Source organism: Sinohyriopsis cumingii, chromosome 11, assembly GCF_028554795.1.
Source record: "Sinohyriopsis cumingii isolate HCF-2022 chromosome 11, ASM2855479v2, whole genome shotgun sequence".
NCBI lineage: Eukaryota > Metazoa > Mollusca > Bivalvia > Unionida > Unionidae > Sinohyriopsis > Sinohyriopsis cumingii.
In genome coordinates, this window is record NC_142971.1 from 40783597 (window position 1) to 40798051 (window position 14455).

Genomic DNA, 14455 nt, shown 5'->3' on the forward strand with positions numbered 1-14455 from the left:
ACATAAAATGCTACTACATACATACATACATAAAATGCTACTACATACATACATAAATGCTACTACATACATACATAAAATGCTACTACATACATACATAAATGCTACTACATACATACATAAAATGCTACTACATACATACATAAATGCTATTACATACATACATAAAATGCTACTACATACATACATAAAATGCTACTATATACATACATTAAATGCTACTACATACGTACATACATAAATGCTACTACATACATACATAAAATGCTACTACATACATACATAAATGCTACTACATACATACATAAAATGCTACTACATACATCCATACATAAATGCTACTACATACATACATAAATGCTACTACATACATACATAAAATGCTACTACATACATACATAAATGCTATTACATACATACATAAAATGCTACTACATACATACATTAAATGCTACTACATACATACATAAATGCTACTACATACATACATAAAATGCTACTACATGCATACATAAAATGCTACTACATACATACATTAAATGCTACTACATACATACATACATAAATGCTACTACATACATACATAAAATGCTACTACATACATACATAAAATACTACTACATACATAAAATGCTACTACATACATACATAAATGCTACTACATACATACATTAAATGCTACTACATACATACATACATAAAATGCTACTACATACATACATAAAATGCTACTACATACATACATTAAATACTACTACATACATAAAATGCTACTACATACATACATTAAATGCTACTACATACATACATACATAAATGCTACTACATACATACATAAATGCTACTACATACATACATAAAATGCTACTACATACATACATTAAATGCTACTACATACATACATTAAATGCTACTACATACATACATACATAAAATGCTACTACATACATAAAATGCTACTACATACATACATAAATGCTACATAAATGCTACTACATACATACATAAAATGCTACTACATACATACATTAAATGCTACTACATGCATAAAATGCTACTACATACATACATAAATGCTACATAAATGCTACTACATACATACATAAATGCTACTACATACATACATAAATGCTACATAAATGCTACTACATACATACATAAAATGCTACTACATACATAAAATGCTACTACATACATATATTAAATGCTACTACATACATACATAAAATGCTACTACATACATACATAAATGCTACTACATACATACATAAAATGCTACTACATACATACATTAAATGCTACTACATACATACATAAAATGCTACTACATACATACATTAAATGCTAGTACATACATAAAATGCTACTACATACATACATAAAATGCTAGCACCTCATTTTAAAAAATTCTTTAAAAAGATGACAAAATATCTTAACACACACACACATATAAGTATATTTATTCTATATATAGTAAAGGGAGCACAGGATAACCTAGTTATTACACTAATTCAGATATAATTCAGCATGGCTCTCAATTTTTTTCAAACCGTGTTCTGATTGCAACACAACAAAAAAACATATATAATATAAATAAACAAATAATTACCAAGATGTAAAAAGTTCAAGAATTCTAAGGAACTCAGATAATGATTAAAGTATTTTTGTTGTCATTATTAGAAAGCAGTGGCAAATTTTCATTGAAACTGGGGCCATCTTTTAAATTCCAATATTTTTATTCTTCCAGGTAACAGTAGTAGCCGCTGTGACGTTCAACAAACTCAGTTCCTAAGTGCAATAACTGTATGACTGAATAATATTTATGCCCCTTAAGGAAACAAATATAAGGTCATTTGATCAATTCAGTTTAGGTAGAAAAAAATATTTATCTTCAATAACTAATGTTCTTCCAAGTAATACAGTTGTCTCATGGATATGTCTGCTCCAAAATATGAGTTTTCACTAACAAAAGCTCTGCCAAAGTTTCACTTTCTTCAATCAGTGCTTTGCTAACATTTCGAATCTGTTCCACAGTGCTGTAAGAAGTTTGTACAGACCGAGGTACTTGGATCAAATAAATATCTTTATTTTTTAATTGCATTTTAGATTCTTATTTATTAAATTATCTTAAATCTTATACAGTCAAGTCATATAGCTTTGAAGCACAAATCCCTCAGGACTGAATTGTTTGAGAAAAGAAATGAATCGAGTGTTCTACTTTTACAATGCCTGTATTTTCATTAGACATGGCATTCTACCGTTTCTATATTTAATTTCAAAACACCGAAGAATTGGGGATTGACAGGCATGCTGTCAGTTTTGTCCATCTGACATGTACATTGAACTTACATTCAACATCAGTTTTTGGTTTCAAAATCACTCACTGGTATTTCAATAATTCAAAACTTTAAAAATCATTGTCATCATTGCTATCACAAGCCAGTATTTGCCAAATGAAATCATTGCAAGATGAGCCGTGATATGAGTCTTCCATTTTGGGTTTTCAAGGTAGCCCATATTTTCACATGCATTTGCAAAACTTCCTTGTTGAACACAATGTTAAAACAATAACAGAATGCTTGTTCCAGGGCCCAATGTGTAAATAATTACATAACTTAACAAAGATACATGTTGTGCCAACCACTACGAGACTGCCACCAGTGGCAAAAATTATGTTGCACTATCACTTTAGTTAAATAAAAATTGTATACTAAGTACTTTTCTATATGCATAGTTTTAAATATGCATGAGTTCTCATGCATTACTGCTCTCCAAAAGCACAAATCTGTATAAATTTTGCATAGCCTGGCAGTAACCTTAATATAATGATTGTATGTGTAACCTGATACTTTGTTCAGAATTCTTTTCAAGTTCTATGTTTTGACTGGAGAAGGCCCATATCTATGTTGATTGTCTCCACCCTCATTTGTTGTATGTTTGTGGCAAGGACAACTATGAAGCGTTTAAGTAAAACCACACAATTTTAGTTGTTAATGAAACTAAGATACATAATAGCTACATGTGACTTCTTATCAAACGGTATGAATGTGATATAAAATGAAGTCTAAGCAGTCCCAATACTTTGTCAAACTGTAAATAAGATCCTGAATTATATCAGCTGCCTCAAGTTCACTGCTCCTCAGCTTAGTTTCCACTTCTTCAGTTGCTTCCTTTGCCAGATTCTTTGCAAATTCATCAATAATCTCCAAAAACAATATCCTGGCCAACTCTTTCACCACCTGAAACATTCCATTTCAATAACAAGTTTATATGAGAGTGAACACAGTTTCTTTGTTAAACAAGAAAACAAGCCAATTTAAGTATTTCCAGATATCATGAACACTAGCAAAACTGGTATATGTATGTAAATACAATTTTGATGTATTGTTATATGTACTGTGAATAGCAGATTATATGTTCACCATGTGTTTAAAGTTGTCAATGTAGGTACTAGTACAGTTGATTTGGGTGATTGTTGACCAGCGGTCTCAATAGGCTGTCTTCAATCAAACTCAATTTGCAGAAACCATTATATGTTTAAATTGGACCTACCATGACCATGACACCTTATCTATACAGACCACAGAATCTATAGTAGTTTTTTTAAATTATCTTAAATGTAAGCCATACACAATGCTTGGTAGTCTAGTCAAAGAACTTATTATAAAACACAAATTATAAAAGACTGTGACCTTTTTAACCCGAAATTAATAGCCATATTTCATTCCATCACTGTAAACCCTCCACAAACATTGGTCAAACAACTCAAGCTATTATGCTACAAAAAGCAAAGTTTTAAGTAAACTGTGTTTTTCCAGCCAAACTAAAAGACATAAACATTTTCTATCCCATATAACAAAAGACAATAACTCTTTCCCATTAACTCCCCTTGCCATTGAATGATATCACTTTTCATTAACTAATGAAAAGTGATATCTGGCAGTGGCAAGGGGAGGTAATGGGCAAGTTTAGACTAATGAAGATGCTTACATGGTGAGGGTTTTTAAGTAATGTGATTGGATAAGTATTCTTGGAGAATTTACTTTAAAATTTGCTATCTCCTTCAAATATGTTCCTCAATCAGAATACATTAGGAGAATAGGCAACAGAAGAGAATGCTGAGTATCCAACCTCTACCTTGGGTGTCCTTCTAAGGAATGATAGTTTGATCCTCCATGCAAATAATAACCCATTCTCCTAACAACATAACATAACCAACACAGGCTAGGGTCTCTTGATCAGTGACCCCTACATATGAATGCTAGATAATTACTGAAATCTAGTTAACTACAAAATTTAACTGGCGAATCCAGTGAAGCAGATAGGCTGTGTTGATTGTTTTAATTGTGTCTGGTGGTCATCTGGGCAGCAAATTCCAGACCTATCAGATTCAAGGTTTGCCTCTGTGAAGCTAACATTTTGTGATAAAACTCAAGAAGGATGACTGCATGCCATCCAACAGGTATAACTCAGATCAAAACATGTATAAACTTGAGACAGAGATCGAACTAGTAAGGGGTAATCTTCATGAGGCGACTAACCTTCTGAAACCTTTTAGTATACTGAGCATATCTAAACCATTTTAGCCACAAAGCAAGGTCTAGAGGGGTGATATCATGTTTTTCAGCTTTCACCAGAAGAGGCATCTGCGCATGCCATGAATTGTCTGCGTGTGTTTCAAGCAGTGAACATGCTCTTGCATGGCTGCTGTTCTTGACCTATCAAAGGAAGCAAGTGAGTGAATGGTGACTCCTTGATTGCTGACAGACAGTAACCTATTTTTGGCTACAAAGCCTGGTTGTGGCAAGAGGACCAATGAACCAATGAAGATAGTTCAGGTCGACAGAAAGGGCACTGAACCATGTTAAACCCCAGGACAGAGTCCATTTTGGAAACAGAGTTCATTTTGGAAACAGAGTGAAGGAATTTGGTCGACTGAGTTAAAAATTGGCTAAAAGATTTGATAGATCTTTATCATGCCAATATCAGCATGACACTAGAATGTGTCATGTCATGGAGCAGTACCCTTGTTAGCGTTTGGGGCCAACTGTTTCTCATTGAAGAGCCATAGAATAAAGTCAGGCATTAGACAGATTGAGGCACTCTGAGTGGCAAAGATATCAAAATGGCACCAGTCCCTGAAAACATGCCACTGTCCCTCATAAGTCTTCAGAGAGGAGGGCCTTCTTGCTCTTGAGATTCTATCCACAATCAAAGGTTTAAATTGTTGCTCAAAGCTGTCCAGACAAAAGACATGCAAGATGAAGAAGATGGTTCATGCAGGGATGGAACACCAGCCACTGATGGCAAGGCTGTATTATGATTTAATCCAATGGATCCAGTACAAACACCATGCATCCAGACTTATAGGCTCGAAGGCCATGCTTGGACATGTGGGAGCACTTTCACCCACTGGGCTGCCTCAAATTGGGGGGACACTCCCCCAATTGGTCTGAACTGCAAGCGATAAACTGGGGGGGGACACAGTGTCATGCATTCAGTTCATATTTCTACTGAAGAAGAGAAAACAAAGCATAAATTAGCGATTCAGCATGTTACTATATCACTAATACTGTAACCCAGACTTCCTTTGTCCATGAATTACACACACTGCACGTCAAAGATGACATACACCTTGTACATACAATACCATATTCATAGCTGACTTCCTTTGCTTTGAATTTTTGCATTTTATGCATTTAGTTTACTACTGAAACGACACAAGAAGAGAACACTAAGCATAATTCAGCATGTTACTAACTCGCTAATACTGCCAACTGTTACGAAAGGAGAAAGTGAAAATAGTATCGCATTTTAGATGCCTTCCAGACTATGTTCTGAACTTAGGCATTTCATGCATTTAGATGACATTCTACTGAAACAACACAAGAAAAGAGAAAATAAAGCATAAATTAGTGAAAATAGTGTCGTTCTAACTCATAAATGACAACATGAGGTTAATGATAGCATATTGCAACATGGTCTTAAATACACGATGTCCATAAAAGGTGGCAAAGTCACTCAAATTGCCAGAAATTGTAAAAGCAATGTATACAACCTGTAGAAGTATGATTGTCAAACACAATAAATCCAAAATGAAAATTGGATGGTCCAATTTTAACAAAAAGATGGCTTGGATTGTTGGAGGTAAAATGTACTATGTTATCAGTACAGCAGCAAGCAAAAAAAAAAAATTAGTGACACCTGGCAGTGGGCAGGGGAGGTAATCAGCAAAAATTATTGCCCTCTGTCTACATGAGATAGACACAAAAAGATGATTTTCATCTTTTAGTGTGGCTGGATTTTGTGAGGTAGCAGGCAAATATCCCTAACATAATGTGATTGGGAAATGCATTTGAAGGGGAGAAGAAAAAAAAAATCTTTCATCCATGTGACCTTGACCTTTTGGCACCAAAATCAACAAGCTTCTTTTTTTATCAACATGTCAGTCATCCACAAACTTTGGTAAAGGTACACCAGTCAATTATTTTGACCTTTAGACACCAAAACTGCAAGGGTTCTTCCTTACCACAACTTCAAATCATCCACAGAGTTGAGTTCATTTCTGCAGAAACCATTTTTCTTCTTTCAGTAAATGACCTGACCTTTCAACTTTAGATCCCAAAATCAACAGGCTACTTTAACAACCCAAGTGCAAGTCATCCACAATGTTTGGTTCAGGTATAAACCATAGAACACCAGAAAACCTGTATACAGGAAACAGATATCCTATGGCTCATTTTATTACTGAGTTAATTATGAATGGGCAAGTCCCCAGGTATCTGTTGCATTATTGAGTGGAAACTGTTTTTCTTCTTTCAGTCACAACGAACCTGACTTTTGGATCCCGAAATTGATGAATTTTTCTTTTGTTCTCAAATTGCAAGCCATACACAAAGTCTGGTAATTCTAAATGGTAGTTAACTCGAGTTATTGTCTGGAAATGAAATAACAACAGACAGATGGCTGGATGGGCATACAAATATAATATGCTACACATTATAGTAGGCATAAAGAGAGGTAGTAAGTTAAATACGAGTTCACAAAGTTTGGTAAATTAACAAACCTGTCTTATATTTTACCATATGTTCTAGTATATTTGTACATGGGGAATCCAAACACTTGCCTGTTCATAATTAACTGGGTAATAAACTGAGCCATAGGGTACCCGTTTCCCAAACACAAGTTTTCTGGTAGTGCTTGAGAAGGCAGCACTGACTTTGTTTTCAAGTTGACAATCTTTCTGACTGAGCACTGAATATGTGTACTCAGATCTGATTCTTCCAGTACATAACTGACCTTAATCTCACAGCTTGTTTTCCCACCCGACAACCCTTTGATTATGCCACAAGTGTGGTTCAGTGGCAAGTAATGGAGGGTGGATATTTGATCTTGCTGTACAAATGACATGTTCAGCTCCAACCTTCAACAAATTTCACAAACCTGAATGATCAAAGTGTTACTCACAAAGCTCAAGCTCAGTCTCTAAATAAGCATCTGCATATGACAGTATGGCCAAGGGAAGGGAGTCAGATGATATTTACAATGACTAGACCATGATGATGGAGGATTTCAGAACTTTATCAGATGATAAGGACGAATTCTTGGCCAGATGCATGCATGTCAACCATCACACTTTTGGCATTATCATTAATGCTTTTGGCATTATCATCAACAAATTACATTTTATGATCACATGTATATAAGATTTTGCTTTTGGTTCATTACAAACTAAAACAAAAATAAAGTAATAAAAGGTTTTCTCATTTTATTATCATCTCTTTTATTCCACTCATATAAATGTAAGAATATTCTTAAAAAGATGACTGCTGCATAAGAATAGCCTAAGAGTACTTTCCTTATTTGCTATTTATAGCAACTGTACATGACCCACTTCCAAGAAAACAGACAGGTTTCTTCAAATATGAACTTTGCCTCACAGTCATTATATTGTTAGTAAGCAGACCAGTCTGTACTGGTGAGATGTGGATGTTATATGACGGAAAATATTAGAACAGATAGATCTTTTCAATAATCAAAACATATCAGATCAAAAAAAAGGAACATAAGAGTAATGTAATACAGCACACTGAGCATAACATGATCATGCTTATGCAGAATTCCATTTCACAATCATTCAGTGAAAGTTACACATGTAAACTAGTTAAAGTGAGTGATGAACAAAAATAATTTTTTGGTATATTTTGTGCTTCTTTTCTAGTTCTAATTCATATGGATTCTGCCCTTTGTGATAAGAATTTAGACTAGCTGCAGAACCAGGATAGTATAAAAAATAAATGTATATTTTTCACACATGCTGTAATTATGGCATGTAATATATAGCGATGACATTAGGAAGTGATACTGTGAATTTAAAAAATGCAGGCTTAACTTTAGGTAGGTTTGTACACATTTAATACAATTTCCCTTTGACTGGGTATTCGGGTAACTGATCATTAGGATCCATAAGTACCCGGTAGAAGTTTTCTAAAAATTTTGAAATTGTTAGTCCTTGGTTCACAACTTTATCATCTTTATATCACCCGCAACAATGCCAACAAGAAAATCTTCTTTTGTCAAGCCTAACTTAAAATTTAGCCAGAAAGGAAACCTTTAACGGTTAACAGTTTTACTCTATAAATATTGAGGACATATGCATGGTCCTGCAAACAAAGCGATTGATATGTCAAGCTTTTGCCATAGTCAGCTTGATTAATATACTACTTGACAATTACCATGACAAAAATCTACCAATGTACAATATACAGCCAAACCTTCAAGAAATGATAGTGAGATGGTGCAAGTTTGATGGGCATAAACTCAATGACATCATAAGAAAATCTGAAAATGTACTTCTGCCAACATAAATATTTAAACATTTATACCTGCATGTATAAAAAAAAAATAATTAATGGTATATCATGGGTCACATGTACCTCATTAGATATGCGGATTGCAGGTTTGCTTGGTTTCACCTCTTGCTGTTGTTGTTGTTGTTGCTGTGATGGCTGACCTAACAGCTGCTGAGCACTGGTTGTTGGTTGAGGTGATACAGATGCTGGGATAGATTTATGAAAAATATACATTATTCCTATCACTGACACAGATGTGGCTTTAGACTATCTGTCCCCAAGTAAAGGTCATTACACATCAAAATACTGTATATACTTTACAAATACAATGAATCCAACTGCAAAATGCATAGATCCAGGTCTGCCATTGCATAATGCCCTGACAGATATGGGTCTATTCAGATTGTTTGGAGTAATCACTAGAGCAAAGAACACAGACATTAACCTGCTGGTGCATCATGCAATGTCAGATCAGGGTCCATGTTGTTTGCACTTGGACTCAACTTAAAATCGAGTATAGATGGTATGGAAAAAAATCCCCATACATTAATTATCAGCAAACATATAATACCAAATTTCCACAGGTTTAAGACTGTAGACTCTTCTTATCAAATATACAAAGATAAAATGCTTCCTGATCAGTGACATAAAAAAAACGTGACGCCATTATTGAGGTCACTTCATTTTTCCATCAAATAGAGTCTGCGCTGGGAATTTAATGATAGGTCATAAATTGCTGAAGATTTCCTAGGGTCTCATATCCTTTTTCATGACTTTTATCACTTCCTTTCACAGGACTGTTAATGCAATTATTAAAATTGTATAAAATTTTTTAGTTTTCAATACTGACGAGGAGACTGAAGTCACAACCACATCATTTTACATCTCATGTCGAATGAGTTCATAATGTTAAGATACGTTTTGATAATTATGCTATAATATAATCTCTTCAAGTGCTCTCTGTGCATACTGGACCTTCATATTCCAGCCTGAAAACTCCAATTTTCTAAGACTGCATATCCAATATGCTCTAAACAACCTGATCCCAGTTTCCTGATATTGTGAATCCAGTGGATTTACAATTTCTCTAACAGGTTATAAGAAAGAAGCCAGCCAGCCTGGGCAAAAAACTAATTACATAAACAGAAATAAAAAAAAAAGATTTTTCCCAAAGTGAAGGTTATAATTTGTGTGTGTGTGTGATTTGGATTTTTAACGTAGCTTGAACAATTTTTCAGTCATATCGCTACGATGTCTGCAGTGTGGCAGTGTGCACTGGGGCATCATGTCACAGACATGTAGCATGATCTCCCACCAGTTACATTATCCTGACACCAGGCCAACTAGTCCTAACACAAACCTCTTAATGCTGAGCATCAAGCGAGGCAGCTGTTAGTACCATTTTTGTAAGTCTTTGGTATGACTCAGCCAGGGATCGTACTTATGACCTTCCACATCCAAGGCAGACACTCTAACCTAACAAGAGCAAATAGTTATTATAATAAACTTCTTTGCTTTGAATATAACAAGGCTCCTTTTGACCACCCCTTTTCCTAACAGGACACCCCCAATTTCTAGAGGCTTAAGACCTACACAAAACTCTTGTAAAGACCATGCCATTTTGACCTGCACTGTGAACACTGAGTTTGCAAAAGATCCAGGCCTTACAATGTCAAAAGCCTAGAGAGCTTTGGTAATGATCAGGTCACTGTAAGCATTGCATTTACAAAATGTCCAGGCCTTACAATGTCAAAAGTATAGATAGCTTTAGTAATGATCAGGTCACTGTAAGCATTGCATTTACAAAATGTCCTGGACTTCTGATGTCCAAGGCCTACAGAGAGCTCTGACAATGCTCACGTCAAAAGGTCCTGGACTTCCAATGTCAAAGGCCTACAGGGAGTTTTGGTAATTATCAGGTCACTGTAAGCATTGAGTTTACAAAAGGTCCAGGACTTCCAATGTCAAAGGCCTACAGGGAGTTTTGGTAATTGTCAGGTTACTGTAAGCATTGAGTTTACAAAAGGTCCAGGACTTCCAATGTCAAAGGCCTACAGGGAGTTTTGGTAATTATCAGGTTACTGTAAGAATGAGTTTACAAAAGGTCCAGGACTTCCAATGTCAAAGGCCTACAGGGAGATTTGGTAATGATCAGGTCACTGTAAGCACTGAGTTGACTAAAGGTCTAGGACTTCCAATGTCAAAGACCTACAGGGAGTTTTGGTAATTATCAGGTCACTGTAAGCATTGAGTTTACAAAAGGTCCAGGACGTCCAATGTCAAAGACCTACACAGAGTTTTGGTAATGATCAGGTCACTGTAAGCATTGAGTTTACAAAAGGTCCAGGACTTCCAATGTCAAAGACCTACAGACTACTCTGGTAATGATTATGTCATTGTAAGCACTGAGTTTACAAAAGCAAGCTACCTTCAATTTGTGGATAAAGAAATGACTGGTTTGTAGCAACAACAAAACAATTAAAATTCATATCGTATCGCATCAACATGTATGTATAGTGTTTAAAGAGCACATGAGCAAAATCCCAGCTCAAAGGCCATCCCCATTAATTATTCATAATGACATGCAGGAGGACAAATTGGATCCAAAGAGCTTAGTGTCCCATAATGCACACCAAATGAACCATAAGGGTTGGTGTCCCATACCAAACAATGAATGGCCTATAAGGGTTGGTGTCCCAAATGAGCACTGAATAAGCACTGAATGGCCCTTTAGTTGTCAAAAAAACACTTGCAAACCATCTTTAGTCAGACTTAACAATTACTGATGCAAAATGTATAATGCTGAAAAGTGAAAATTTGCTACAGAAATGAATAAATCCATGACTCGAGCAACTGTCACAGGGTTCCTACACAAATCTATTTTTTTTCTTATGACTTTACCATGATGCATTTCTGATTTCCAGTGACTAAACTGTTAATGTTTATGATGAAAAGGCCATAAAGTTGGATCTGTACACAGGCAATAATAGTAATATTGATCAAAATGAGAGGAAAGAGAACCCCATAATCAGCCTTTTTTTCATTAAAATGGCATCCTCCCCTCCTTACAACCATCTAATCCACTGTCTTTAACATTAGAGACTGACAGACAAGAGACGTTTTAATGTTTGGTCATTTTCCACAACATTTCCATAACTTTCCATGACAAATGACCCTTTCTTTATTTTCCATAACAAACTTTTTTTTGAGGATCTTCCTCCCTGTACACTAATTTGGAAAATAAATGCAGCACTGTTTATGCTGAAAAGTTCATCTTCTATTCTCGATATATTCTATTAATAATCCACCATGAGCTTTTGATTGGTCACAAGCTAATCAAAATCACTTTTGTCAGCCAATCGAATTGATTGTCTTACTTTTCTTTGGCAATGGGTGCATTCCATTCCCTAAGCTTGGGATCCACTTGATTCAGTTTAAAATCAAATGTCAGTCTTTGATCTCTATTTTGAGGAGATATTTGTCACCTGTGGGCTTCAAGGAGGAAAATTTTATGAGCCAAAGATGGAAAGAAAAGGGTCACTGGTGCAAGATTACAGCCTAGAAATGAACCCTGACCACACCTACATCTGCAATGGTGAAATTCTTAATGCCTTTTTACAGATCTGTGATCAAAATGGCATTTTTGCATATTTCTCTACCATAGGCTGCACTGGACCAAAATTTCTTGGTAAAAAAACTTATAGGTACATTAAACATTTTATTTTGTCTTTATAAGTTTGTTTTTTCTTGTATGTTGCATGTTCATTATTCTTTACTGGATATAAATTTTCAAAGAGTTTGTGGTTGCTACAATGAATTTAAAGATCCAATAAACAATGATCTTTCTGGAGAAGAAAAAAAAACAGCATCCCCCTCCACACACCATAAATTTAAGTGCTGATGAAAATATTATTTTCTCAATACAACAAACAAAAAAATATAGAGATTCTCTTAAATATAAATGAAATCATGGCAATTCACAGTATTTGCAAACATTTTTGTCACTGAAAAGAAACCGCATTGATACGTCTGAATTGATACATCAGGATAACTTTCCAACTGACCTCACGCCAGAAGGTAGATCGCTCTGCCTACCGAACACTTGACTTGACGTCTTAACCTCCGACAAACATTCTGTGAAAATGGTGTGCGTGATAACATTAAAAGATTTACCAGATGATATTGGTGAGCAATATTTGCCATATGAAACAACATTGAGACAGAGACAGAAAGCGAGAGCATTTATCCATCGCTTGCACTTCTCTAAGTTACGTCGGTATGCGGAGAACTCGCTCCCACGTATCTGGAGAAGTCGCCCCAGAGTGGTTGGAGCAGTCGCCCCAATTGGTTGGAGAAGTCCTCCCAAAGCTTGTCACCCAAATAACCTTTTTATAACACAATTAAGTCATCTTTTATGTGATTCATATATATATATATATATATATATATATATATATATATATATATATATATATACACACACACACACACACACACACACACACACACACATACACACACACACGTGATCACACAAGAGATATTAACTAAATTAAAGCAATATCAATGTAATATTTATAAGGATGAAATTAAGTCTGTATATAATCTAATGAATGACGACAGTATAGTGATTAAAAAGGATGATAAGTCAAACACTATTATTATTGTGAATCAAGATGATTATGTTAAAAAAGTTGAACGTCAATTAGAAATTAAATAAACAATTTCAACATGCATTAATGAGATCGCTAAAAATAATTCCGTATGTGAGGAATTTGATACTTTCCCTCTTAACATACATACACCTCAAAAACAATAATTCTGTATATGAGGAATTTGATACTATCCCTGTACACCTCAATTCCACATATTACCCAAAACTCATAAAAATCCTGACCATAATTTACCTTTAAATTTTCCAGGATGACCCATTATATCAGGTTGTAATTCATATACTGAAAACCTATGCAAATTTATTGATAGTGTTTTACAACCTTTAATGAAATCACTTCCTTCATACATTAAAGATACAACTACTTTCATTAAAAAGTCAATGTATATTCCACATCTATCTGATAATTTAAATCCTGGTATCATTAGATGTAACATCACTATATACCAACATTCCGCATGCAGATGGTATTGAAGCGTGCAAATATTTTCTTGATAACAATCCTATTAATAGCACATTATCTAGCAAAGATATTTGTAAAATAATAAAAACTTATCTTGGAAAATTCAATTTAATAATACAAATTACATACAGATAATGTATAATTAATATAGCTCATATATACTCTTCCCTTTCTTGGATGAATTAGAAAAGGATTTTATTCAAAACGAAAAGTTTAATCCATCTCTTTGGTTCAGATTTTTTGATGACATATTTATGATCTAGAAGCATTCAAATGAAGAACTGAAAAAAATGATTGATCGCCTAAACCACTTTCACCCAACGATTAAATTTACTTATACTGCATCTAGTATGCATGTTTCATTTTTAGATGTAAATGTAATAAAAAATATTGATAACACTATCTCTACAAATATTATTAAAATGCATCTAATGATTTGAAGAGCAGAGCAAAAGGGACAGATAACAC

At 34.5% G+C, this 14455-nt stretch overlaps 1 protein-coding gene across 2 annotated transcripts in view; it reads right to left on the minus strand.

Annotated features, from left to right (window-relative positions):
- Positions 1 to 14455, minus strand: part of LOC149787988 (germinal-center associated nuclear protein-like) — a 157204-nt gene that overhangs the window by 41031 nt on the left and 101718 nt on the right. For both annotated transcript variants that reach the window (XM_089974266.1, XM_089974265.1), the window contains 2 exons: positions 8937 to 9058; positions 3082 to 3239 (listed from right to left, as the gene is read on the minus strand). In XM_089974266.1, coding sequence (XP_089830392.1) covers positions 3082 to 3239; positions 8937 to 9058 — 280 coding nt within the window. The remainder of the gene's footprint in view (positions 1 to 3081; positions 3240 to 8936; positions 9059 to 14455) is intronic.